The sequence below is a fragment of the Wyeomyia smithii genome, chromosome 1 (assembly GCF_029784165.1).
Source record: "Wyeomyia smithii strain HCP4-BCI-WySm-NY-G18 chromosome 1, ASM2978416v1, whole genome shotgun sequence".
Taxonomy (NCBI): domain Eukaryota; kingdom Metazoa; phylum Arthropoda; class Insecta; order Diptera; family Culicidae; genus Wyeomyia; species Wyeomyia smithii.
Window position 1 is genome coordinate 50,854,909 of NC_073694.1, and position 25,303 is coordinate 50,880,211.

Below are 25,303 nucleotides of genomic sequence, written 5' to 3' on the forward strand. Positions count from 1 at the left end.
CGAAAGATCTGTGATATTTGTTATTTGTTAACATTTGATATTTAAGTAAACCAGAAATATGATGTAACATTGTTTTGATAAAAAAAAAAATATTTTTATTCAAATATTATTAAAAATTTTACCTATTAAAAATAATAAAAAATCAAAAATCGACGCTCGCCGCACCGAATTTGTCAGGGTGAAAATCAATTAACCTTCATGCCAGTTGTGCTCATAGTTTCAAAGCCGAAGATTTTCCTGGTAGGTCCATTAACAAGGCGGTGTCAACTATTTACGTAGCATGCAACAGATGCTGGGAAGTAGAGGCAAATTATGTGATGGTTTGATGCCTAAAATATTTACAAATTTTGTTATTATATACTTACGAAAAGTTTGTACTATGCGATCATCTTTTAGCTGAAGTTGTTGGAGAAAGTCCTCCATTTTTTCGTAGGTACTTCAATGTTCAAACGGAACCGAGAATATGACTTGACAACCAGAACGAGAACAACGAATAGAAAAAAATTGACAGCTCTATAGTGGGTTCAGTAGTTTTTTACCAATATTCGGTAAAAGTTTAATTTACCGAACAGTTCAGTAGAAAATATAGCAGTATTCAGAAAAATCATTTGCTGAATACAGAAAATATGTTAAGTTATATCAATTTTACAAACTACTCTGTATTTTCTCAAACTTACCGATCGAAATTGTAATAATAATTACCGAACATTTATTATCTGATTGAGTGTGTTGCGAAATAATAGCAGTAGAACAAAAGCACTATATTTTGATCAGAATTTTGTTATCATATGGATGTTATCAACAGAAGCTTTCGAAACCAAAAGCTGAGGAGTATTTTCATTGACTTCAAGCAAAAATGAAAACAATAGTGTAAATTTGAATCGGCTTAGGACTTGGAATAATCACGACAAAAACATTGTAATCTATATGCGATATATCTTTAACTTTTAACCTGGCTCTTCACGGACCTTCTAAGCTAAACAATGCTGGTAGCTACCAACTACTGAAAAGCTTTCCCCTCAAGCAAAAGTCATTCTCTCTACAATGAAAAGCAATCCAATAGTGATATGCAGGTGTGCACAGCTTCGAAAAAAAAGAGACAACATCAGCGTGTAGCCCGCAATCACCCCATAAATCAAGTCAACAGACATTTGTATCACAGCTCGTGACACCCAATTCAATTTTCCGCAGATTCAGGCAATTCGATTAAAGTACGAACGAACAGTCAAACAAATCCAGTCCCCGGCGTTTGTTTATTATTATAGCGTTCATGAAAACCCGCAGAGTGGCGGTAAGATAAGATAACAGTTAGCAGTGAGTAGCGATCCAACCGAAATTCGGAAAACTGACACCATTGCTTTTAGTCCCCAAAAAGATACACTTAACCGCTGAACTTCTTGTTCCTGATCGGAGAATTTGATTGCTAGAAGGTTTGGACGATGGAGACGTTTCACTGTTGCCTCCTTACATCAGCTCAAATCGCCGGAGTCTCGCAGTGAATAGAAAAGAGACACGACCACCCATATAGGAAAGCAGCAACAATTCAATTGACTAAGGGGCATAACGATGCTTCTTACAGTCCATTTGCGTTTATCCTTCCAGCGTCACCAACCGGTTCAGTAATCATAAACACGTTGACGGCGGAGTCTCGCTATTGCACTGCGTAGCACAAATCGTTGACGATGTGCTCGATTTATTTCCGTTCCTATTCTTCCCTGCACTATGCCGTGTATAGAGCGCTCCAAAAGGATGCCGAGGGTGTTGTCGTCAATCGCAACCATCATCGTCACTCTCGTCAACCGATCGAGCCAGAGGCCAATGCTTCGGTATAATATTGTTCCCCGTCCCTCGGGGCGAACCCATCATTTCCGCAGCGATTGGACCCGTCGTAATTGCTGAGGTGGCAGGATTTTTCGACTCCCGCCGAACAACGTTCGTTTTTGCTAGTAGCACAGTTGACGCACCGGACCCGGGGTCTGTCCTGGTTTACTATGTCGGTCGGTGTGGTTGATTTATCACAAATTCAACAGCTGAGTCGTGACGAATTTTGCTCCAAAGGAAATCACATAAAATTAGCCGTTCTAATACGCAAAAAGGGGAGCTTGTCATGCAATCATGATGCGGGTTGCCGTTGTGGGTTGGCCCTTTTGTACGCTATTTCAGTTGCGAAGAAGCGTAATTGAAATTGTTTGAATATATTATTTTTATAACGTTCCTGTGGGGTTAGCGATTTTTTTATTTACTGTTTTCTTTGGATACTGCAATTTCATTGTAGAATTTCAGTCTTTCCTTATTATTATTCTCAGATTTTACCTGCTGATGAAAATCACTGACGTCCGATACATATGATTTAATTAAAAATTCGTTGATTTTTCTGAGCGCACTCCGATTTCCATTATCTGAGCCAATATTGTCTCTATGAATTTTATTAGTTCTGAAACACATTCTTCACATTAAACTGCAAAAACTGCAGAAAAAGGAATATTTTGTGAGTATTCTCATTTAATGTTTTTCGAAAACTCGCCATTTTTTGGCACGCCTTCAAGTATTCATGCTGAAAAATATACTGAAATCATTTCAAAACCTTTGGTTTTATTTAAACATTTTTAGAGGGGAATTAGGAAAGGTTTTGTTTTTGAGCTTTCCAGACTCTACAATATGTTTGTTATGAAAAATAACTTATTGGGTAAATGGCAACAGATTTCAGCATATAAATTTTAGTTCTCTTACTCCTAAGTAGATCATGATCAAATATCAATACTAAACATTTCGACTTTTGATAGAAATTATACAATTTGGAAGCTGTTGAAGTATTTGATTGTCGAATAAAGAATCTTTATTGTTCTTGCATGATGATCGTTTTTATCATTTTTTTTTTTCAAGAGAAGGTACGGAAGATTTATGGACACAGTAGTACCAGCGCGACGTCACATACCAACGAGTATAGTACCGGCTTTAGAGAAATTCTACGACAGCTGCTCACATCGAGACATCAAGATAGTCAGCGGGGATATGTAGAGTAGTGAGGGGCAAAAGTACGCACGGGGTAAAAGTACGCATTACCCTTTTCGAAGCATACGAGCAAAATAAACTGGCAACATTGTATGAATTTGCAAACGTCAGTTAGTCACATGTAAACACATAAGATTCCGTTTAAATGGGGCGAAGCTATGAGGAAAACTGTGTTTTGAGCTGTTCTTATCTATTTTTTTTAGTTTTGGGAACTATGATTGACCTATTCGGAAACTACAGAAACTCGAGAACAACAGAGTTAAAAAAACTCTTGTATAATTGTGGTTTGTAGGGTAAATTTGTTTTGCCGGAAATATTTCGATGTTTGTCATAAAACTCATACCAGTTGGAAAACTCATTGTGGGGTAAAAGTACGCATAAACCGCGGGGCAAAAGTACGCACTAGGTGCCTTTCACCGTAATGAAAAAATGTGTTTAATAACGATGTTTTTGTACAGAAATTACTCAAAAATAACTAGTAATATGCGGATGTGTTCCGAAACTGAGGAATATTATGGTTTCAGATCGGAAAATGGCCCAGACGTCATTTTGAATTTCAAGATGGCGACTTTCGGTTTCTAGAAAGCAACCTAAGATGGTCGAAAACCCTCCAATATGTGTATTTCCGTAATCGAGATGCTGTCCAGCGACAGGATAACGACCCCAGACACCATTTTTGATTTCAAAAGGCGACTTCCGGTTTCTGGAAAAAAACAAAATGTGATTAAATACTAGGTAATATGAGTATTTTCGGAATCGGGACGATGCTCTGAGACCTTTAAATGACCCCAGATGCCATTTTGGATCCCAAGATGTCGACTTCTGGTTTCTAGAAAACAACCAAGAATGGTCGAGTACCCCCCAATATGTGTATATCTTACAATCCCTGGGACCGGAAATCGACTTCAGACGCCATTTTCGAATTCTAGATGGTGACTTCTGGTTCGTCTGGTGTCGTATTCAGGTCTCTTGGCATCATAATCATATGCAATGGTATTTGGTCAATTTTGGATGTTTTCCAGAAACCGGAAGTCACCATCTTGAATTTAAAAATCGCGTTTGGAGTTTATTTCTGGTGTATGCGCATCATCCCGATTCCTGAAATACTCGTATTGATATTCGGCCATTTTAGGTTGTGTTTGACATTTGAAGGTGAAAGGTTCATGTATCGCTTGGAAACAAAACCGAATTTTATGATAATTGTTTGCAATAGTTCTGTTGCAAAAACAATTAAGTGCGTACTTTTGCCCCTCACTACTCTACGCTTAGATCGGAAGGGAAGAAGTGTACAAACTGGTTATCGGTCCGCACAGCCTGCACACCGAGACGAACGACAATTGTCAGTGATGCGTTAACTTTGCAGCTCTCTTCGTCCAAAGTACCTTCTTTCCCCGCAAAAAGCCCCTTAATAACATGGAGATCACCTATCCAACGAACTGCGAACAAAATTGACCATGTTCTCATCGACGACAGGTTTTTTTAACACATTGCCAATGTAGGTACCAATCGTGGTGCGGAAATTGATACGGACAAACTCGAGGACGGTTAGTACAGTATTCGCACAGATATCAGGGAGAGCGCAACGATGACAATAGGGGCTGAGGCACCGATCGGTACAAACGACCCAAGCAACAACTGAAACATAATAGAAAAATAAATTGTGATCATTTGTTGCACTAATGAAATTCCAAGGTTTTACGAAACATTTTTTGTTACTACGATGAAATTGTAAGGAGACAAGCAACAACTAAAGTTGCATCGCTGCTTCAAAAAACTTAACACCAACAACGTCATTCTTGTGGTTAGATTTGTTGTTGAAACGTGTAAACGGCATTTGAAAACCCAACCTTCACTGAATAGATCTAGTGGGTGGAGCATATAGGTTGCCAACGTGATGCTTGCGAGATACACAAAACAAACACACAAAAATGCTTCTAAAAGTTGCTGTCATGTTCTGCAACATGTAACAGCAACTTTTGATCGATCGTTCGCCTTATATTTGTTTTTGAGATGAGGTTATTTACTGCGTTGTAACCTTTGCGTACTTGGACTAGAAGTCGTCCAAAAAGTGTGGGTCTCTAAAACGAAATGAGATAAATTGCTTTGAATTTCATTACCACGCTGAGATGCTGATGAATTGAAGAAGCGAAATTAAAAACTGATACAATGAAGCAAAATTTGAAACAGAGCTATAAATTTGCAAATGTTTCTACAGCAAATGACGTAAATAGTAAAAACGAGAAAATTGAACAGAAATTGATAGCTGGAGTTGAATCCTCATCAAATTTCTGGAAAGTTTAATCGCTATACAGACAATCTTTTTCCAATCTGACCATTTCCCATGCAGTTTCTATTGCGCCCTAGTTTGATGCATCTTCGTAGCTGAAATTTTATCATGTAGCATTTACCATGTTGTTATCAAATTCCATGCATAACTTCATACACATTGTGGTTTCATTCTTGAAATTTGTGTTGAAACAACGAAAATGTTGCAATTGGCTCCACCTCCTGCGCTTTTTTTGTCATTGTGTAAGGAACTGAGATGTAGCTGCAACTTAGTTTCGCATAAAAATTTGTTGCTGTGATGCACAAAGTTCATAATCGAAACATATTTTGCTGCTTGGGGACTGGTATGACGAAGAAAAAAAGGCAACAGCAAATTAGAAGAACCGGGCCAAGGCACTTACCTACTTATTTACATAATTAAATGGCCGTACGTCCTATTTACTCGGTCCACGCCTGCCTGCCTTCAATTCTGTGTGCACCCGGTGCTCTGCAGATCGTGCTACATCTGGTCCACCCATCTCGCTCATTGTGCCCCTCATCTAGTTCCCACCGGATTTGAAGTGAACGCCAATTTTTCAGGGCAGCTTTCCGGCATTCTTGCTACATGCCCTGTCCAGCGTATTCTTCCAGCTTTAGCCACTTTTTAAATACTGGGTTCGCCGAAGAGGCGCGCAAGCTCGAGGTTCATCCTACGCCTCCAGACTCGTACTCCTGCACACCACCAAAGATGGTTCTTAACATCCGTCGCGTGAAAGCTCTTAGTGCTCGCAAGCTCTCCTCGAGCATAGCCCACGTCTCATGCCCGTAGAGAACTACCCGTCTTAATAACGTTTTTTAAAGAATACACTTGGTGTAGAAATTCAGGTTTTGCGACCGCAGTTTTTATGCAGCTACGTTTTCCTTCGATATACGCCTCCTAATCGCCCGGCTGGTGTGTTCTCAGAGAACCGAGGTACACAAACTCGTCGACTACTCTGAACTCATCCCCGTCGAGTGCCCCGCATGTTGTACCCCGCTCATCTCATTACCCCAGCAAGAGCGTAATTAGCACCAACAAGAGAATCGTTAACATAAGGAGCTCGAGCAGCTGTCCCTTACCAGCAATACGCGGAAATTCTATCAGAAAGTTAACCGGTCTCGCAGAGGCTATATGTTGCAAGCCGACATTTACAATGATGTGGATTGGAACCTTCTCACGGATGCTAGCGACTTGGTCGACAAGTGGAAGGAGTGTTTCAATAGGTACCTAAATGGCGATACAGCATTGCCTTTGGGTTGCAAACTCATTTACGCCGATATCAAAATATATATTGGTGATTCGTTCAATTAAAAACTGCCACTCTACTGTTTGCAAAACCAGCTGAATCTGTTTGTGGAATGATACTCCCGCAATCAACTGATAGTTAGTGTACCGAAATGTTCTGTCATGATGTTCCATCGCTCAAAAAAAAAATCAGATTTTGTTTAAATATCGCATAAACGGGACATCACTCCGAAGTGTTGAAGGAATGACTGATTTGTAAGTCGTATTGGGATCAATGCCATCATTTAACAATCATTACACTTTAATAATTATCACTGATTCATACTGCTTGAAGTCTTTGTATTGTGCACAGTTGAGATTTATTCTTGAGACCGCTAGTATAGTTTGAAATCCTGTAGATGCGTGATGGATTGAAAGGATCGAAGGCGTTCAGTGAAGATTTAACTGGCTTCTTGACGAAGCTCTCTAGTTCTACCTGAATGCTAGCACCGATGCAGACTTTTGAACATGGGACACACTTGAAAAAAAAGGCGTAAAATTCAACAGGCGATCTCCGTCGCGAAGTTGCACAGTGGTGAAGTTGACTCTTGTCGGTTACTTTCCGTGATGGATTTTCGAGAGGCTCAACGTCCGGTACCGGTCACTACTGCAGTAGTACTACCTACAAATACGATGCGGCGATACCCTCGATGATCCGTACCTTTACGCTGGTGAAGGATCTCTCCGATATTAGTGAAACTTCTATTCGTTTTAGATGTTAGAATACACGTTCGACAATTTTGTAAATAGTGATTACTTCCAGCGTAACCTCTTGAACCTCTTGATTCGGGACGTGGCCAAAAAGGTCAATCCTTCCACCGGACTTCATGTCTTCAAGGTAAGAAGGGCGCCTAACCGAACCAATAAACAGAATACGGTGGCCTAATCCCGATCAAGGAGGTCGAGTTGACGGCCACACACTGTATACGCAAGGCCGAAGACTGGATGCACTCCAGGAAACTGGAGTTAACGCACCATAAGACGGAGGTCACGGTTGTGAATAATCGCAAATCAGAGCGACAGGCGGCGGTCAGAGTTGGAGACTGCACCATCACCTCAAAGCGATCTTTGAAGCTCGTGGGGGTTATGGTTGACGATAAGCTCCTATTTAAGAGTCACGTCAACTTTGCCTGCAAGAAGGCTTCAACGGCTATTGCAGCACTATCTCGAATGATGTCGAATGGTTCAGTCTTGAATAACAACAAGCGTAAACTTCTTGCCAGCGTAGTTTCATCCATACTCAGGTATGGGGGCCAAGTGTGGTCCAAAGCGCTGCGTACTAACATTCGTCGTGTAAACTGGAAAGTACCTACAGACTCATGTGCCTGAGGGTTGCGAGTGCGTTTCGTACAGTATCATATGACGCAATCTGTATCCTGTCCGGCATGATGCCTATCAGCATTGCCATTCGGGAGGACGTAGAATGCTTCGACCAACGTGACGCAAGGGACATACAAGATACCAGAAGATCATTATCAATGATCAGATGGCAGCAAGAATGGTCTAACTCCACGAAGGGTGGATGGACGCACCGATTTATTCCGGTGGTATCCGGATGGGTCGGAAGGCGCCATGGAGAAGTTAACTTCCACCTGACACAGATCCGATTAGGTCATGGTTGCTTAAGGCAGTACCTACACAGGTTCGGGTATGCGGGGTCCCTCATGTGCCCCGAATGCGTGGATGCAAGTTCAGCAAGCCGTACATTACAGCCGGCACCATCAACGCTCAAAGATATAAAGGAGGAGAAAGGCCTGCTGCGTTTTCTCCGGCCTTACTATCGTACGTAATCAACGAAGATGATTACATGCCTTATTGCCTCCTTTGGCACAAAAACAACATCCGTCACACCCGCTAGAATTTCGCCCATTAGAGCCCCCGATTAGAAATCGTGCCTTCTTCGATTGAAACGAGTGTGACGACGACGTTGACGCTGCACAAAACCCTGATAAGAGCGGTAGTCCTGTACGGAATCGAGAAACAACAACAACAAAAGTTTTCGAACGGGAGGTCTGTCTATGGTGGAGTACAGATGGACGACGGAGAACGACGAAGGCCCTTGAACCATGGACCATGCGTTGCTGGAGAGAACCCCTTTGCGAAAGCCAATCGGCTACGGTGGGCCGGTCACTTCGTAGAGGTACCGGGCGATAATCCTTCAGCAACCTTACAAGTACTAAAAATAGAGAGGCGCAGCGAGCATGATGGCTCGACCAGATCGGAGGTTACTTGCGGGTGATGAGACGCCTGGGAAACTGGCGAAACAACTGACAGCCTTGCCGGCAACTTATTGACACAGCACGATCCTCCATGGTTCTCGTCTTATTGGTAAATTAGTCTTTTTTCATAGTGTTCTTGACAGCTACGTCAACTTTGAGCGTCTGTACACTAAGAAGGTGCGGTTCAAAACAGCGTCGGTTCCCGGCTGGTTAACTTCCTGGTAGCCGCTTGGGATTCCAAAAAAAGCTGACACGATGGTCTTACAGCGAGATAGGATGTTGAAAAAGATCCAAAACCCCGGGAAACTCGGGACATAGAATTATAAATTGCTCTCCTTTCCGGGGTGCTACGTGATAACACTGGTCAACAAAGGTGCACTCCAAAAGCTCAAACTGAAAAAAATGAAAGGTTATACATAACGTTGAAGTGACGAATCCAGCGAGTAATTACTATGCAAACTCTCACGTAAGTTGACGCGTTATGGTAATGGTAAGTTCACGCGTTTAGGAATGGTTGAATAGCTATAATCTTTCATTTTTTCCGGTTGGAGCTTTTGGGATGCACTTTTTTTCATTTTATCGACCAACCTGTAATCTACAATGAGTTTCATCAATGCAACCTTGAAACCGTAGCGCTGCAGGGACGTTTTTGGTTATAACAGAAGGTATGAAAAAACGGGCTAGTGAGGCTACTTTCTTCCAGAGTTGTGGCTCAACAGTGTACTAGAAATCGGCTTCAGTGTTAGCGTGAACTGCTTCAGGATGCTTAGATGACCTTGGAGCGTCGTTGTATTTCTTCACATGTTGATGTGCCATGCTCTGCCGTTTTCATCACATTTTATAGCTGCATGTAAGATGATAACTAAAAGACAGGCTAATCATTAAACTTTGGTAAGTTTCGCCTAAGATGTCGTTTCTAAGTTCTACGTCGCCAAGCAATGGTGCTCTGAGACCAGCCGCTAATTGCGGCACAGTCTTACCCCATTTATTGATGTGGTGGAGGTGTGATTGAATGCATCCTTCGCTTGATCAAGGGTATAATGACTGTTCTAGTGGAGTTAATGCTCTGCCCATCTTCTTGGTCAGGAGAACCTCTACCACCAGTAATCATAACAGTGGACAGAGGTCTCCTCCCGAGTCCCTGATCTGCTGGAGTTAGAGGAGGAGATTGTTGGAGTGGACCTACATCCCAGCGAGCTGTCAAAATACGGACGAAAAACACTGGCTAGAACGGTGCTATGGGTCAAGATTTGGAAGGAAGAACGAGTAGCGGAGGAGTGGATGGAAGGACATCGTTGCTCGTATTTTTGTAAAGATGGCGGATTTGTACATTGGACTGAAGGCCGAAGCTAAACGGATTGCACTGGTTATTAATGCATCGGATACACAATACATAAAAGGAAGACGTTCGTGTACCTGGGCTCACTGGTAAAGGTACCAGCAGAGAAAATCTCCTGCGCATTTAGACAGAATCCTACTTTGGTCTCTGAAGGATACTCCGATCGAGTGGAATTTTTCGCCGCACCTAAATAGTTGACCATCTACAAGATGTGGAGTAACAACGCGCCCTTGCGATCTTCGGTCGAAGAAGAATGAACCACGAACCGCAGGAGTTGACTGGAGAGGAGAGCCATTTATTGTTCACACCGTAAAAAAATTGCCAGGTTGCGGTAGGCGGGGCATGCCGTAATGTCGGACAATAATCCGGTAAAGATTGTTCTTGAAACCAATCCGTCAGGGACAAGACGGAAAGGTGCACAGCGGGCAAGATGGATCAACCAGGATGAAGATAATCTACGGACCCTACGCAGACTGCAGAACTGAAAAACTGCAGCCATGGACCGAATGAAATAGACACGACTCTTAATCGTAGTACAGTAAGGGTCACATAACGGCAGGGACTGTTTAGTAAGGTAAATTTTTGGCAATTTGACATGATTGTTCTCTAGTTTTCTTTCTAATTTTTACCATTTAGGTCATGTTGATCAGTGTAGTAATAACCTTAATTTATGTAATATTTGTTATTTCCATCTATTTTTGTAATTTCTGATTCTAAATCATTTTTGTCATTTTTATCATTTCTGTTTAATTTTTATTAATTTTGCTGATTCAGGATTTCCTTTTTTGTTTTTTCGTCATTTTCATAGTTTCTGTTAGTTATCATTTTTCTCATCTATGTTATTTAATTTTTTTGTCATTTTGATCTTCCTATTAAATTTCCTTAGGTTCGGATGAACAAAAAAAAACCTTAACCACTTTATAGCATTGTTGAGGTAGACTCTGGGGTAGAGAAAAATACAAGAAAAAAATCGATTACAATCACCATCAGAGTGTCACCCGCTCCCATTGACCATTCATTCGGCTGCGAGCTGTTCGCTATACGTGGGTGACTTCCAGTAGTCCGTCCACATTCATGAATAAGTTTCCGTTTTCCCTTCTTATAAATACAATCAAACACAGGAGAACAAACGAACTGTTTTATAGCTGCGAATTACTCCACTGGGAATGTGGTTGGTCACTGCTAGAGTTTGCTGGACTCTAACTGTTTTGGTAGTCGATCTCAGATTGGTGGTGTTTCTATTTTCGCAGGACAGCACTCGAGTCTACGTTGGAAGTTGGAAGGCGTCGATAGGGAGCTGATATGGAGAAACCTCTCAAACCACCGAGAGAACGCGCGCGGTTTTCTTCTGCCACTGTTCAGTTACATTTCGGAGCTTCGGACGGTCGGTTGGGTGGTCATCTGTTAGTTATCGCAAACGGAATTCGCATCCACCACGGGATTTCATATAATAACAAAGCCGGTTGGTTGTTCGGTACAAAAGAGTGCAAGTTTGCTAGCATTTGTTGTACATTCGGTCGTTCTGCCGTCACAATAGTCGAAAGCAGCGAAAGGAAGCAAGAGTCCCGGTCGAACAAACAGCTGTTTACGACTGTCACGTGTGTTTTGTCATCTGATAGTGTGTTCATTGTTGTGGAAGATTTGTGTATTTGCCGTACACTGTGGTCTGGTCTGGTTTCATTCTGGTTGGTGTCTGAATCCGCGTGGATGAGTACCGAAATTCCGATCGAGCAGCAGTTGCAGAACGACGGCAAGCAGGTGACCTTCGGAGTGGTACAGATTTGACCCCCCACCGGTGGAGGAGGAGGCATGAAGAGCTCCAAAAAGTACATCATAGGGGCGTCGGCTCTGCTCATCATTCTGGTCGGCTGTGGGCTGGCCGTTGGCAGGTACGAACCATTCTGACTTCTGGCTGGCTGGCAGGTCCAGCATTCCATTGTGTGTAACCGTCGGTCGGTCGGTCTGTCCGCCAGTTGAGTCGTTTGGTAAATTAGGGTTATAAACGAAGAAATGGAATAATCGGTAAACTAGATGTATGCCCTTGGTTTGGTGTGTACTCGGGTCCACGTTCCGCTGCGAACGTGAGCTGAGTGCAGAAAGCGAATAAATCAATTCTACTGCACCGATGTAAATTGACCGCAATCAGGAGCAGCAAAATAGCAAAGACGATTCACTGTGCACTGGCAAACGTGCATCTAGGAAGTATTGTTAGAGGTTCTTTTGCATTCTCGGACGAAATATTTTGCATTGGACATGTTAGGAAAAAAGCACAATGACATAGAATCTGGTCGGAATCAAAGTGCAGTGGATTGCACTTTTAGTCGAATTAGGTCTCTGTGAAATTGCTATCATTATTCATCCGGCACAATATTACCAGCAGATTAAAAATTTTTGAAGTAGAATACTCCTCTCAGAAAGTTCGGCTACATAGGGATGTGAAATGAAAATGTAAAACCGAAACAAGTGAAAAATATGTCCAATTTCAAATGCTAATAAATCGGTTAGTATTCGATGGATTTCCTTCGTTCTTGCAGCAATAGATTGGAAAATCTTTTAAGATTCTTCCCAAATTCAGATAATTGTAATTTCATTATTCGCAATATTGTACTATTGAAAATAGTCAAGCCTTGTCAAAACGAAAACTTCGGCCTCTGATTGGTTGTTATATGATTGGTTCCCAAGCACGACAGAATCATAGACCTTGCCATTTGAAATGTGCTATTTGGCCTATATAACGACAGAATCATAGACCTTGCCATTTGAAATGTGCTATTTGGCCTATATAAGAGCCTGTTTCACCCGAAGCCGCTCATTAAATTCTAGACTGCAACAACAGCAGTCCTCCCTTAGCAGTAGCATTAGATACAGCAGCAGTAGCAGTGCAGCGGACAACGGCAGGACCAGGTGATGCAGGGCAGCAGATACCAATGGCAACGGAAGCATCCACTACTGTGGCAACGGGGATAGCGCAGCGGTTGACGTTGGTCTCAGCATCAATATAAGCAGGGCCAGCTGATGCAGTGTGGCATTTTAGTGAAATGCTGTCTCTGAGCGATAGCAGGCACACTAGCAAATGCATCCAACGAAAAGAACGTTCTGGAAAGCTTTTCAGTGTTTGTTTCCCCCCAAAGAATGCTTTATTTGTACTGCCAGTGATAACGCAAAGATGTGATCGGCATCTTATCAGACATTGAATTAAACAACAAATTGTCAGGATGAAATAAAAACCTAATTGAAGAGTTAATATCTTCTCTTAAATCAATTTACACTTTCAAGAAATTTGGAACATATATATATTTGGTTTCATCTCCGTGTCTCAGAACGTACTGAATTATCTTTTCCTTTAGTCATGAGAACAACATCCGAAAAGCATTCATTATAAGCATAAAAAATAATTTTTCGCATAATTGAAATTCAATAATTATCAAGTCCAAATCATGACAAGCAAATATATTATTGAGAATTGTCAATCCTTGATTAAGCGCAAAATTCGACTGATCTGATTAGTCGTTAATATGACTGCTTCCCAAGCACGGTCGACAGAATCATAGACCTTGTCATTTTAAATTTGCTATTTGTCTGTATAAAAGTAAGGATGGGAATTATCGACTATAATGGCTATCGATAGTTATCGATGATTTCCTACTACTATCGATAGGTTTTTCATCCCTATATCAGAGCCTGTTTCAGTCGAAGCCGCTCATAATAGTTCTAGACAGCGACAACAGCAGTCTTTCCTTAGCAGCAGCAGTAGCAGTGCAGTGGATACCAGGCGGATAGCGGCCACAGTTGTGGCATGGCAATGGATAGTGCACTAGTTGCAGCGGATCTCAGCATCGATAGCAGATGGGCCAGCTGATGCAGGGACAGCGGATACCAATAGCAGCGTATAGCGGCCAAAACATTAGCATGGCTACGGATAGCGTAGCAGTTGCAGCGGGTTTAGCATCGATAGCAGCTGATGCAGTGAGGCTCTTTAGTGAAATGCAGTCTCTGTGCGATAGCGGGTACTAGTAAATGCATTCAATGAGAAGTTGGCTCATTTTGACAACACATGAGCCGTCTAGTTTTATGTGTTAAATCAGCTTTTCACTGTTTATTTTATCACAAGGAATACTTTATTCGCACTGTCAGTGATAACGCCAACATGTGATCGGTATCTTATCCGATATTGAATTGAACAACAAATTAAAAAATGACTGACACGCAAACAGCCGGGTTTCCTTGTAAAAGTATTCTACTTCATGCTTGCGGTCGTGGCTTTGCACACAACCCTCCTGTGATTTTTTTTTCTAAAAAATGGAATGGATTCTCGAGACATTTTCCATAATAAGTTGAATCTGATCTAGTTTTCTCAGCGAGTACGTGCGTAGGTTTAATAATCACAAAGAATTATGGTGTTGATCTTTCCAGTCTGCAATGCTGTAACTTTATCGGAGTCAATCTCTGAGCCTCCGCCGGAGTGATAAGGCTTTAAAAACACCCTCCCGAAATCGTGCGTGACCGCTTTGGTACTGGTGTTTTTATTGATCTGCGGTAAATTTTGCGTTGGCTTTACCCCCGCACGGAAATCGTAAACGGGGCTTGAAGGCCCAGCACTTGTACACGAAATAAAGTAATATGTATACATGGGAATTCCTGTTGAAGTCGTCCAAACGTAAACTGACTCATCACTAAAATCAAAGTCTTGGTGCTACATCCGAGTCGGAACTCGACCTTCTGCTTATTATACACAGACTTTGCAGCCAACTGTTAAGTGTACAGGGCAATTGCTGACTGACACTAACAGTCTCTTCGAGCCGAGACTCGAACCTACGACGACTGGCTTGTTAGGCTAGCATCGTACCTCGAGACCAGCTGAGAGACTCACCACTAACATAAACTATTTTTTTATTACTGTGTTTTTTTCTGCTTCAGAGGTGAAAAATACAGATTAATTGCGTATTAGGTGAATTTGATTTTGATACATACTTCGAAGCATGTTTTAGTTGACTGACACTGAAAAGACATTTTCTTGTTTTCCTATGTTTACCCTCTGCAATCTAAAACTGCTACGACTATTTTGTTTCTAATTTAGCTTGCGGTGATAGAGGTTTACTTCTTCAGTTGCTCTATTCCTGCTTAAAATAGAGTTTGGCATCGTTGTAGAAAAAAATGGCGTGCAGTAAAAATGATGATGATGATTTGTAGGCAACATTTAAACCTATCAAGATTCTATTTGCAATGAGTGATCACGAGTTTCCGAAGCGGGAAACTTGAAAATTTAAATTTTTTTCACTAAACGGTAGATTTAAACTAAAGCAGGTATTAGACGAAGCAAATATTTGCTATTTTTCAATACAGATTTTATTTTGTGCAAATAAAAATCGTACCAAAAATAGTAAATATTTGCGTCGTTTAATACCTGCTTAAGAAAATGCAATTCTAACACGCTATGTACCTACCCTGTTCTGTAAAAACATAACCTTAAATTTGAAACGAGACTGAAGCTCATATATTTCCTATTTCATATGTAAGTATTTTCTTGACAGTAAGCTGTCTACTAGATGCTGCTGAAAGTTTCTAACCAGCTGTATTCTTTTGACGCCAAGAACATACATTTTACGCAAATATCGCATGAAAAACAGTCTACTGTGTATATCTGCCTTGAGCAGATATACAAATTTCAAATTCAAATTCAAATTCAGAAGTCGAACGGTCGTTTTTAGTTTTGCGTTAAATCGCCAATACGAAAGATTCAAATTTTCTTCTTCGCCTTCCTGATCAGTACTCAGCTGACAGCAAACGGTGAACTGATGAAACTTACATGAAGGTGGCGCAGATTTTCAGGCATACAATCTCATATTCCCAACAATAATCATTTATCATTGTTTACTGTGTGGTAATTTTAGCAAATATATGGTTCAACAAGATATTGCTATACATTTTCATAAGCAGGTTGCTTTTTTTAAAAGAAAACATTTGCAAAACAACAATATGCGGCATTATGTGACATTATCGTTATTTAAAAGCATAATGAAATATGCAGTTGGAAATAGATTGCAGAAAACTTTTAAGCAATTTCTAGTGTTCAGTTACGAGAATAAAACTCGTAAATAACATAATGTTGCTCAATTCTTTCAAATACCTTCAGAATAACCGGAAATGTTTCTTGCACCATTAAACAAGCTTTTAAACAACAAAAATTGAGTGGTCTCATTCCAAAACATGTTACAGGTGCTGCTTGGGTGGATCTATTGGTTGCCTTTACGAAATGAGATTATTTTTCCTGAATTCTTATTATAAACGGGATGAAGTGTCTGCGTCTCGAAACTGATGGAATGATATAACTTCAAAAAAGGCGGGGCCACTTACAACATAAGTTATGGCTTTGGGGCAACCTTCATCCTTTGAGCAAAACATGTGCGAAAGTAAATTCTAGTTGCTGAAATGTTTTTACCAAAATCGTTGTTTTTCTGACAATTGATTTTGGTAAGTCGAACCTTATCAAACAACTATTCCATCAATCCATCAATTTTTTTAGACTTGCGTTAAAGATTGTTATTTTAGCCAATACATATATTGCAGGCCGTTGTCAGCCAAATTGTAATGTTATGTTTGTACCTAATCTCTCTAGGCTCTAGAACCTATAGAACCCGGCGAAAGGGCAATAGTTCCAGGGAATATACGATAGCTTCAAGCACCCATTCAAGGGAATGCTCAACAAATTTAAAGGCGTAGAAATGTCTGTCGTAGATGCTGCAAGACAGCTAAAACTCATTCGGCAGACTAGCCAACATACAATAAGCTCTCCGATTCACACCAAAGAAAACCAAAGAATTGGCTTGAAATAAGTCGTTATACTGTAACTTTTAAAAAGAAATATAATTTAGCTAAAAAAATTGTATTGAATCTTATCGATTTCCTTATCTGTCCAAAGTAGCCCCCATTCGGAATCTATAAACAATTTTTTATAGCTCTATGAACGTTTTTTTATACTCCTTAATGTATTCAACTGAAATAATTCATGACTGTTGCATATATATCCGCGTAATCTAGAAAAAAAAAAACATTGAGTTCCATGGGCGTAGCCAGAATTTCAAATAGGGGGGGGGGGAAGCTCTTCAAAATTTTAGAAGTAAAAAAAAAGGTACACTAAGGTCGCTTTTTACGCGGTTGTTTTTACGTGGGTTTTTTACACGGATTTCGAAATTTACGCGTTTTTTTTTACGCGGATTTCGAAATTTACGCGTTTTTTTACGCGGATTCCAGAATTTACGCGTTTTTTTACAGGGCACGTATCCCTTGCGTAAAAAGCGACTTTAGTGTGTTTTGAAAAATCGAAATAAATACTAGTCTTTGAGAATTCTTACGTCAAGGCAACCAGTGAAAAGTTGTCCTTGACATCAGAGTGGAAAATTTGATTATTCTTTGTCCAAGCCGCAACCGGGACTTATGATTCACAAGATGGCCCAAATTTTACAGCGGATAGCGGTCCATCAGCAGCAGCGTCAGTATCAAACCCCGGAGCAGATTTTGGAGTCCATCTCTTCGAACATCATCGAGTTTGTCTTCGACGAAGAAAACGGAGTTACGTTTGGACGTTGTTGTTTAACCGCTTCTAGAACCTTTTCGAGAACGATGCAGGCCAGCTGAATGATGCGGCGAAGGTACGTTTACTTCTCCGGAAGCTGGACACCCATTCGCACAGCGCTATCTCAACTACATCCTGTCAAAGCTTCCCAAGGACGTGAAGATTGAAGACACAGTCAACATTCTCATTAAAATCTTCGGGCATCAAACGTCAAACGTTCCGAAAGAGGTCCATGTGTCTTTTCACGATTGTTGTTGACCATCTGCCGATGAACACTCAGCAAGCAGAGAGCACGCAACCGCTGTTCAAACATTGTTGACCTCAGCCAGGTTTTCACCCGGCGTAATGTGCTGAACGAGCGTTCTATCGTGCATGTTTCCATGGTAGAACAAGTGCAATATTAACTGCTTTCTCAGCCGCAGGGAAGAAAGAACGGGCTTTAGCTAGCAGGTCTATAAGATCCAAATCTTCCAAGTTCTTACGATCTGCTCTCATACTGCTGCAATGTTGATACAAAACTTTCACCTCTCCAACAAAATTGTCAACTTCATGAAAAGTTACTCTTCCAACGACATGCGTATTACGTTAGCGGGATAGAGCAAGGACAACGCGTAGACAGGTGCACCTTCTTCATCGAACCGTGTTTCCAGTGAGGTTACAAGAGAATCAAGGTAAGGAATTGTCACAGCTCGGTTCCAATACTCCAAGCTAGTTGATGCAGGCGGATTTGCCCGGTACTTTTGCCGCTGCAAATCCTTGGTGAATCAACTTGAAAAACCTGTGCAATTTCACGCAATATAGCGCAAGCATTTCAATCAATTATTTTTGATCTGGCTGTTACTTCACACAGATGTTCCTATGGGCTAAAGATGTCGTTTTGTGCTATTAGAGTTATTGAAAACAAAATTCTGCACCAGTGTCAACGTTTAGGGGGGGGGGGGGGCAACAGCCCCCCCTGCCCCCCTGGCTACGCCTATGTTGAGTTCCGTATATTATAATAGGAGTACCAATTACACAAAGTAGAACAACTTGGAAATACGTATCATAAAAAGCCTCGCACGACGGAATATGATTTTATTAGGGAATATCAATCTGAAAGTATTAATATTCTTGAAAACGTTAAGAGTGTGAAATTAAATTAACAAATGGGGTACACGAAACATTAAATGGTAAAGACTGGGGGCTAGTCTCCAATCATTACAATTTACTATATCCAATCGAGGAAAAACGATTAAAATTGATCAGATTCACAACCTGAGCTTAAACGTTTGTAAACCGTTTTTTGAAACTTTTAGGGTCAAGTAAGTTTGAACGAGGGTCTGTTGTAAAAAACTCAGTAGAAGAAACTTTAAGGGTTTTACAGGTAAAACCTTCAGAAAATTCTCAGAAAATAATAAAAGCAATGTAAGAAAGTAATTTTTGTTACTTACACATTAGTTTTTTTTAAATTAAAACTTTTCAAATACGAAAAACAAAAGAAAAAAGTAGCATGTAAACAGGTGAATACTAGAAAAAATAGTTGGAAACCCCCTACAGACCAAATATATACTCTTCCTACAGTCGAATATATGCCTTAAAATGGATAAGAAATTACCTTTTTCTTGTTATAAAAATAACATAATTATTATCACAAACATTTTCACAATTTCACGATGTCACAATTTAAAATATTTTAAAAATATTTTCGATGGCATAAAATCAGTGTTTTCGTTTAAGCAGTAAAACCAAATAGAAATTCTTCTAGGTCTAGTTTCATCGTAGAATTGACTAATCACGAGCGATCTACGCCGTGCACAGATGTCAACAGTAGACACCAGCCGGCTACTGTGACAAATCTCTATTTCGGTGATGATGAAAATTTCGACAGACCAATAGGTCAACCAATGTTTGTTTCAGTGAGCCTAGAAAATTAGATGTCCTGAAGGTAAACCTTGTTTGTAAGGTTCGTGACAATCTCCTTTCTCATTCAATTAAATAATTTGCTGTTGAGCCTCAATTAAAACTGATGTCCTGAAAGAAAACTTGTGGTTCTTAAATTGTATTTTTTGTGTAATCGAAGTATTCTTCTTGGACCGATGGACGTGAAAATTTGTATGTAGGGGGCCATCCACGTTCCACGTGGATAGTTTCGGGGAAAGGGGTCTGTGTAATGTCCACGGTCCATACAAATTTTTTAGAATTTATATGGTCCACGGAGGGGGAGGGGAAATAAAAACCGTTAAAAATCTGTTCACATGGAATCTGGATGGCTCCTAGGGATTTTAGGAAACGAAAAAGGTGCCTACGATAATCCGAAGCCCCTCCCTCTTCTGGAGGGGAGGGATCCCCCACAAATGAAACACAAATTTCTGCACAACTTTAGGACCAATTAAGCAAACGGAACCAAATTTGACATGTGAATGTGTTAGGGGCAAGAAAAACCTCCATGGTGGTTTTACACTTCTCCTTTTTCCGAAAGGGAGGGTTCTCATTTTTTTCCCTTGTAGAAGACTGAACCACTGCGACTATTTTTGGATCTCTTTTGGTATGCTTCAACTTACTCTAAGTGCGTACGAGTAGGTTCATCACTATTTAGCGTGTTAATGTCCCTGCTACATTACACATTGTAGCCGCAAGGTTACAGAGTCTGCTTTGGTAAGCGGGTGGTCGTGGGTTCGAATCTTAGTAGAATCAGGCCATTTGGTTGTCAAAGGGCTTTAGCATGGGTTCATTCTCAGGCTCCCCACCACGAACCCTCCCTTCAATCTGAATTCTACAATATCTCTGTTGACTCTCCTTCTAACAAAAATAAGTCCCTATTATAATAAAACTGGTGTGAGTAACATATGAAAGTTCTCTCCAGGAAATTGTAATTAGGCGATATTGTTAGGATGGACAGAGGCTCGGTATAGTAGAGCAGCAAGCTTGAAACGGAAAGGTAAAACTTACACACAAGCACGGATATGAATGATAAGCGTATCACTTACCGTAAAACGGGGTATCATTGATCAGCGGGGTAACATTGATCAGTTTTACCCTTCTCATGAAAAGTTGAAATAAAACTGCTCCGTGATTACTTTTGCTAAAATTGAGTATAACATCTTAGTCTTGTGTCATTCGAGGTCTGAGCAATATTGTATTGGTTGAAATATTTTTATTGTTTTGATGACCAAACTTTAAAATTAGTTCGATCGTTATTTTTCTTACTCTCAGTAAGTGCCAGAAGAAGCACTTTATACTAGTCGAATATTGAACATTTCGTATTCATTGACATGTTTTCCGAATTCGTTATTAAATTTTCTCAATCAACCAGAAAAAATTTTAGTCAAATTTATTACATTCAATGTTAATTAGTTTATATTTGTAAAGAAAGTCCAGTTTTATGCTCTAGCCAAGACAACATCCTGCCCTACGCCAGGATGTTGTCTTGGCTAGAGCATAGAACGTAAGAGGCTAGAGCTGGCCTATTGATACTTCCGTTGTTGAAAAGGTCTTGCATATAAGATCAACATACGTTTTCTGAACACAAAAATTTTACAACGATTGTTGACTTACAAAATACTTCTAGCAACTTTCGCGACCAACGTTTACGTTTTTCATCATCATCATTTCATTCATAAAATTACATATGGCATAAAAATGCCTCGCAGTTCATACCGCGGCTAAATGCAAGGACAGGATTATCCTCCGCAGTAAAAGCAGTCAAGAAGAACGGGAAGCGTCTCTAAACATGTTATCAAAGCATTATCTAACATTTTTAGTTCGAAAAGGTTTCAAAACTATTCAAAATTGAAACTGATCAAAGTTACCCCAAATCAGGAAAATTTAAACAACGACGAAAAATTAATGTTTTTAATGTTCACGATTTTCGAAGGGCTTTGAAAACTAACTTCTCAAGTTCTAAGGATGCCAGTACTGGTTTTAAAAATATGAAACCTGTATTTTAGTTGTAAAATATATAAATACTCACGAAAAAGTGAAAAAGAATGATCAATATTACCCCGTTTTACGGTACTTCAATAGTGATACTGCCAATAATATGAAGTGCGGAGTACAGAAAACACCTGGGCAATATCACAATAGATCTAATCATTGGTCGCAGTGATGAGTCCACACAGAAAAAAAATACATTACACATTTATCCCAGTTGGGCAACGCATTTCGTATTAAGTTTATTACCTCACCGGGACTTTCCCTCCAAATGTCGATAGGTTCTATGTGTCCCTCACCGAAATTCACGGAATAGATGTTCTGATGTTTCGTTTTCGATGCCGCAAAGGCGACATTTATCATCATCAAGCTCGCCTATCTTCTTGAGATGATATGCCACACACTAGTATGTATTCCCACACTAGTTAAGAGTGGCAGAAAGGAGAATTCAGGGCTTTACTTGCTGCCTGACTATCACAGAAAATGCAAATATTTGCGTGTCGATAATTTCTTTTTAGACACGTATCGTGCATTCTATTATCGCGTATATTTCCGCCTGGCATACTGTTGGCCAGTGTCCAATGGAAAAACATAATTAATTCCTGGTCCTGTGAACCATTTATTTTAGAACCGTCTGTGTAGAAGCAAAAAGAGCCGTCCCGAATTGTGGGTCTACCTTGTTGCCAACTTTCTTGTTCTACTTTTTATTAGATTATTTATTTGGAAATCTTTCAGTATTCTCAGGTGTCCTGTTAGATCTCCTTCTTTTAGGTTGTACTGTCGATTTAGCCTTAGAGCACTTTTTTCCGATTCTAGTCGAACCACCTGATGAAGTGGAAGAAGGTGAGGTATTGCTTCTAGGGTTTTTGATGGAGTGCTTCTCATAGCTCCACAAATCGATGCACAGGCCAATCTATGGATTTTGCCTAGCTTAGCTTGAGTAGATGTTTCAGTGGTTTTGGGTCACCAAATAATTAGGCGTAGGTTATTCTGAGTATGATTATTGGTTTATATATCTAATATGTCATGCTGGGTTCGAGACCCCAGCTTACCCATAAGGCTCTGCTGCATACCCATAAGGCGTTTGTGGCCTTGGTAGTTGTTTGCTCGAGTTGAGTGTTCCAGCTTAGTTGCTGGTCTAGTATGATTCCCAAATATTTAACTTCAGTGGAAAGCTTTATAACTGTGCCTTCCAATCGCAGTTTAGGGATAATATATATTTCCTTTTTCGAGTAAAAGGAACAATAATTGTTTTGGAGTGAGAGTAATTTGTGTACAACGCCTTATCAAACGCTCCTTCAATATCAAGAAAGGCTGCCAGGTAAATTTCCTTGGCATGGATGGATTTTCGATTCTTCCCATCAACATTGTAGCGCGTAAGTGGTTGATACGTTGTTTTTGTAAGCAAATTGAAATTTGTAATTTCAAATCGCTGATTACTCTTCTTATGTTCTCATTTCTATTATCATTTTGCTTGGAATTATGAATAAGTTATAAAAGTATTGTGTAGGCTTTTTACTAAATTTAAATTCTCGACTTTAACCAACCCAGCGGCTGTATGAGCAGGTGCAATCAGTTCAGACGACGCTACAAGTAGCCAATCGATAGCCCTAATCGTGGCTCTTATTTTAAGATGGCTTTCCCTGAAATGCAAAGTGAAAAGTATACCATCCCCCACCATAAAACCGCTAGCAAATGTCGATAAAAACAATACTCTCCAGCTGTAGCAGATTGTTACGAGTGCTTAAGCCAATTGATGGCATACTTTGGGTTAGCCTCCCTCACTGTGATAATACCGTTTTATTTTTATTGCTTTTGGGTGCATCTGATAAGGCAATGAGCAACGTTTTTGAATAGCGAAGCGAAGTAGACAAGTTATTCGATGCCAGGAATATGACGGACGTGCCATGAATTGATGAGGGCATAGAATGATAATTCATTGTCGCTAGTTAATACCCCCTCGAACACGGCATTCGGAATGACGCACTGAGTTTATCTCATGGTGATGCTCATATATTGCATTCCGATGTACGGGACATAACAAAATAATCCTATTGTTTGACATTTGCAGAGCTTTGAATGGCGGTGACGAATCTGCGTACGATGAAACGCCCAAGTCTATGCAGCAAATCCTCTCGGATATCCGCAGCTTGATGGAGGCCAACGCCATTGCGGCTTACATCGTACCATCGGTGGATGCCCACAGTGTAGATAATTTATTTTGGTCTTAGCGGATTTTGATTTTAATCCCCTCCCCCTTTATCTCGGTTACAGAGCGAATATATTTCCGCCCATGATCGCCGCTTGCAGTACGTGACAAATTTCACCGGATCCGCGGGGACGGCCATCATCACACTAGAAGCGGCTGCACTGTGGACCGACTCGCGTTACCACCTGCAGGCGGAAGGACAACTGGATTCGGACTACTGGACCCTGATGAGGCAGGGTTTGACGGATGTTCCCACGCAGGACGATTGGTTGCAGGAAAATTTGCCCTTGGGATCACAGGTTGGAGTGGATCCCTTTCTGATAACGTCAACGGAGTTTGAACGACTGTCGAGGGTGTTGAGTTCCGGGGGTTTTCGGTTGGTCACCCTGGAGCGGAATCTGGTGGATAGTGTGTGGAACAATCGACCGGCGCAGACTAGCGAAGCGTTGATTCCGTTGGACATCAAGTTTTCTGGTTAGTTTACTAGAATTTAGTTAGATAATGAATAATTGCAGTTCTCTTCTAGGTAAAAGAGCGTCGGAGAAAATCGCTGACCTGCGAGAAGAGCTGGAAAAAAATAAGGCTTCCGCGATCGTAATTAACAGTTTGGATGAAACCGCGTGTAAGTAGGATTCTTTTCTTGTATCGAAAGTGGTATGATCGACATCGGAACGTAAAGTTTTATTCGGGTTACGGTTAATAATCGAAACGGCCTTCAAATCCTGATTTCAGTCCGATTTAACTCCGGTCCAGATTTTTTTGCTGTTAAAAAAAATTAATTGAATTTTTGCTCTCAAAAAACTGGATTTTTGGTAAAAACGTTCCCGCATTCAGGAAAAACTTTTTTTGCAAAAATTATTGTTTACGGGCTCGGGATGATCATGAACTAAACATTTTTTTGGGTTTTAGAATTTTAGTGAACCTACTAGACTACTATTCCAATTCCACCATTTCTTCCATTTTACTTTTTTGATTTATAATTTATCCTTTACTTGTTTTTTTTTTTGGTTATCAAATTTCATCAATCATTCTCCTATCTGTTGGTCAATCCTTTTTCCATTTTTCCCACTTATTCTATCTTTCCACTACAATAACTTAATTCCAATATTGGAAAAACTTTCAACTGTGTATTTCATTTTATATCATTGTGTCGTTATTTCTAATTTTGGTAAGTTTTTTTTTTTTCTCAAATTCAGTATGTTTTCCTTCATTTTTTTTATTAATCTTCTATTTTTCATTTTCCCATTTCAATATTAGTTTGCAGGCTTTTTTTATTTTCTATTACGTCTCTTTCACGTTATTCGTTTTTGCTTCTATACACGGACTGATTAAGCCGATAAATCTACAAAATTTACCAATACAATGTTACTATTCTTGAGGTTAAGTAGTTTAACCTTTTTTATATTTTTATTTATTCTTCATTTTTTATTGTTTCCAAATTTTCATCCCTTGT

At 40.2% G+C, this 25,303-nt stretch overlaps 1 protein-coding gene across 1 annotated transcript in view; it reads left to right on the top strand.

The window, feature by feature from the left end:
- The first annotated feature begins 11,905 nt into the window (after positions 1 to 11,905).
- The window catches only part of LOC129717630 (xaa-Pro aminopeptidase ApepP-like), a 28,429-nt gene continuing 15,031 nt past the window's right edge, over positions 11,906 to 25,303 (top strand). The window contains exons 1-4 of the mRNA XM_055667665.1: positions 11,906 to 12,048; positions 23,713 to 23,848; positions 23,916 to 24,324; positions 24,377 to 24,472. Of these exons, the coding sequence (XP_055523640.1) occupies positions 11,969 to 12,048; positions 23,713 to 23,848; positions 23,916 to 24,324; positions 24,377 to 24,472 (721 nt within the window). The 5' untranslated portion in view covers positions 11,906 to 11,968. The remainder of the gene's footprint in view (positions 12,049 to 23,712; positions 23,849 to 23,915; positions 24,325 to 24,376; positions 24,473 to 25,303) is intronic.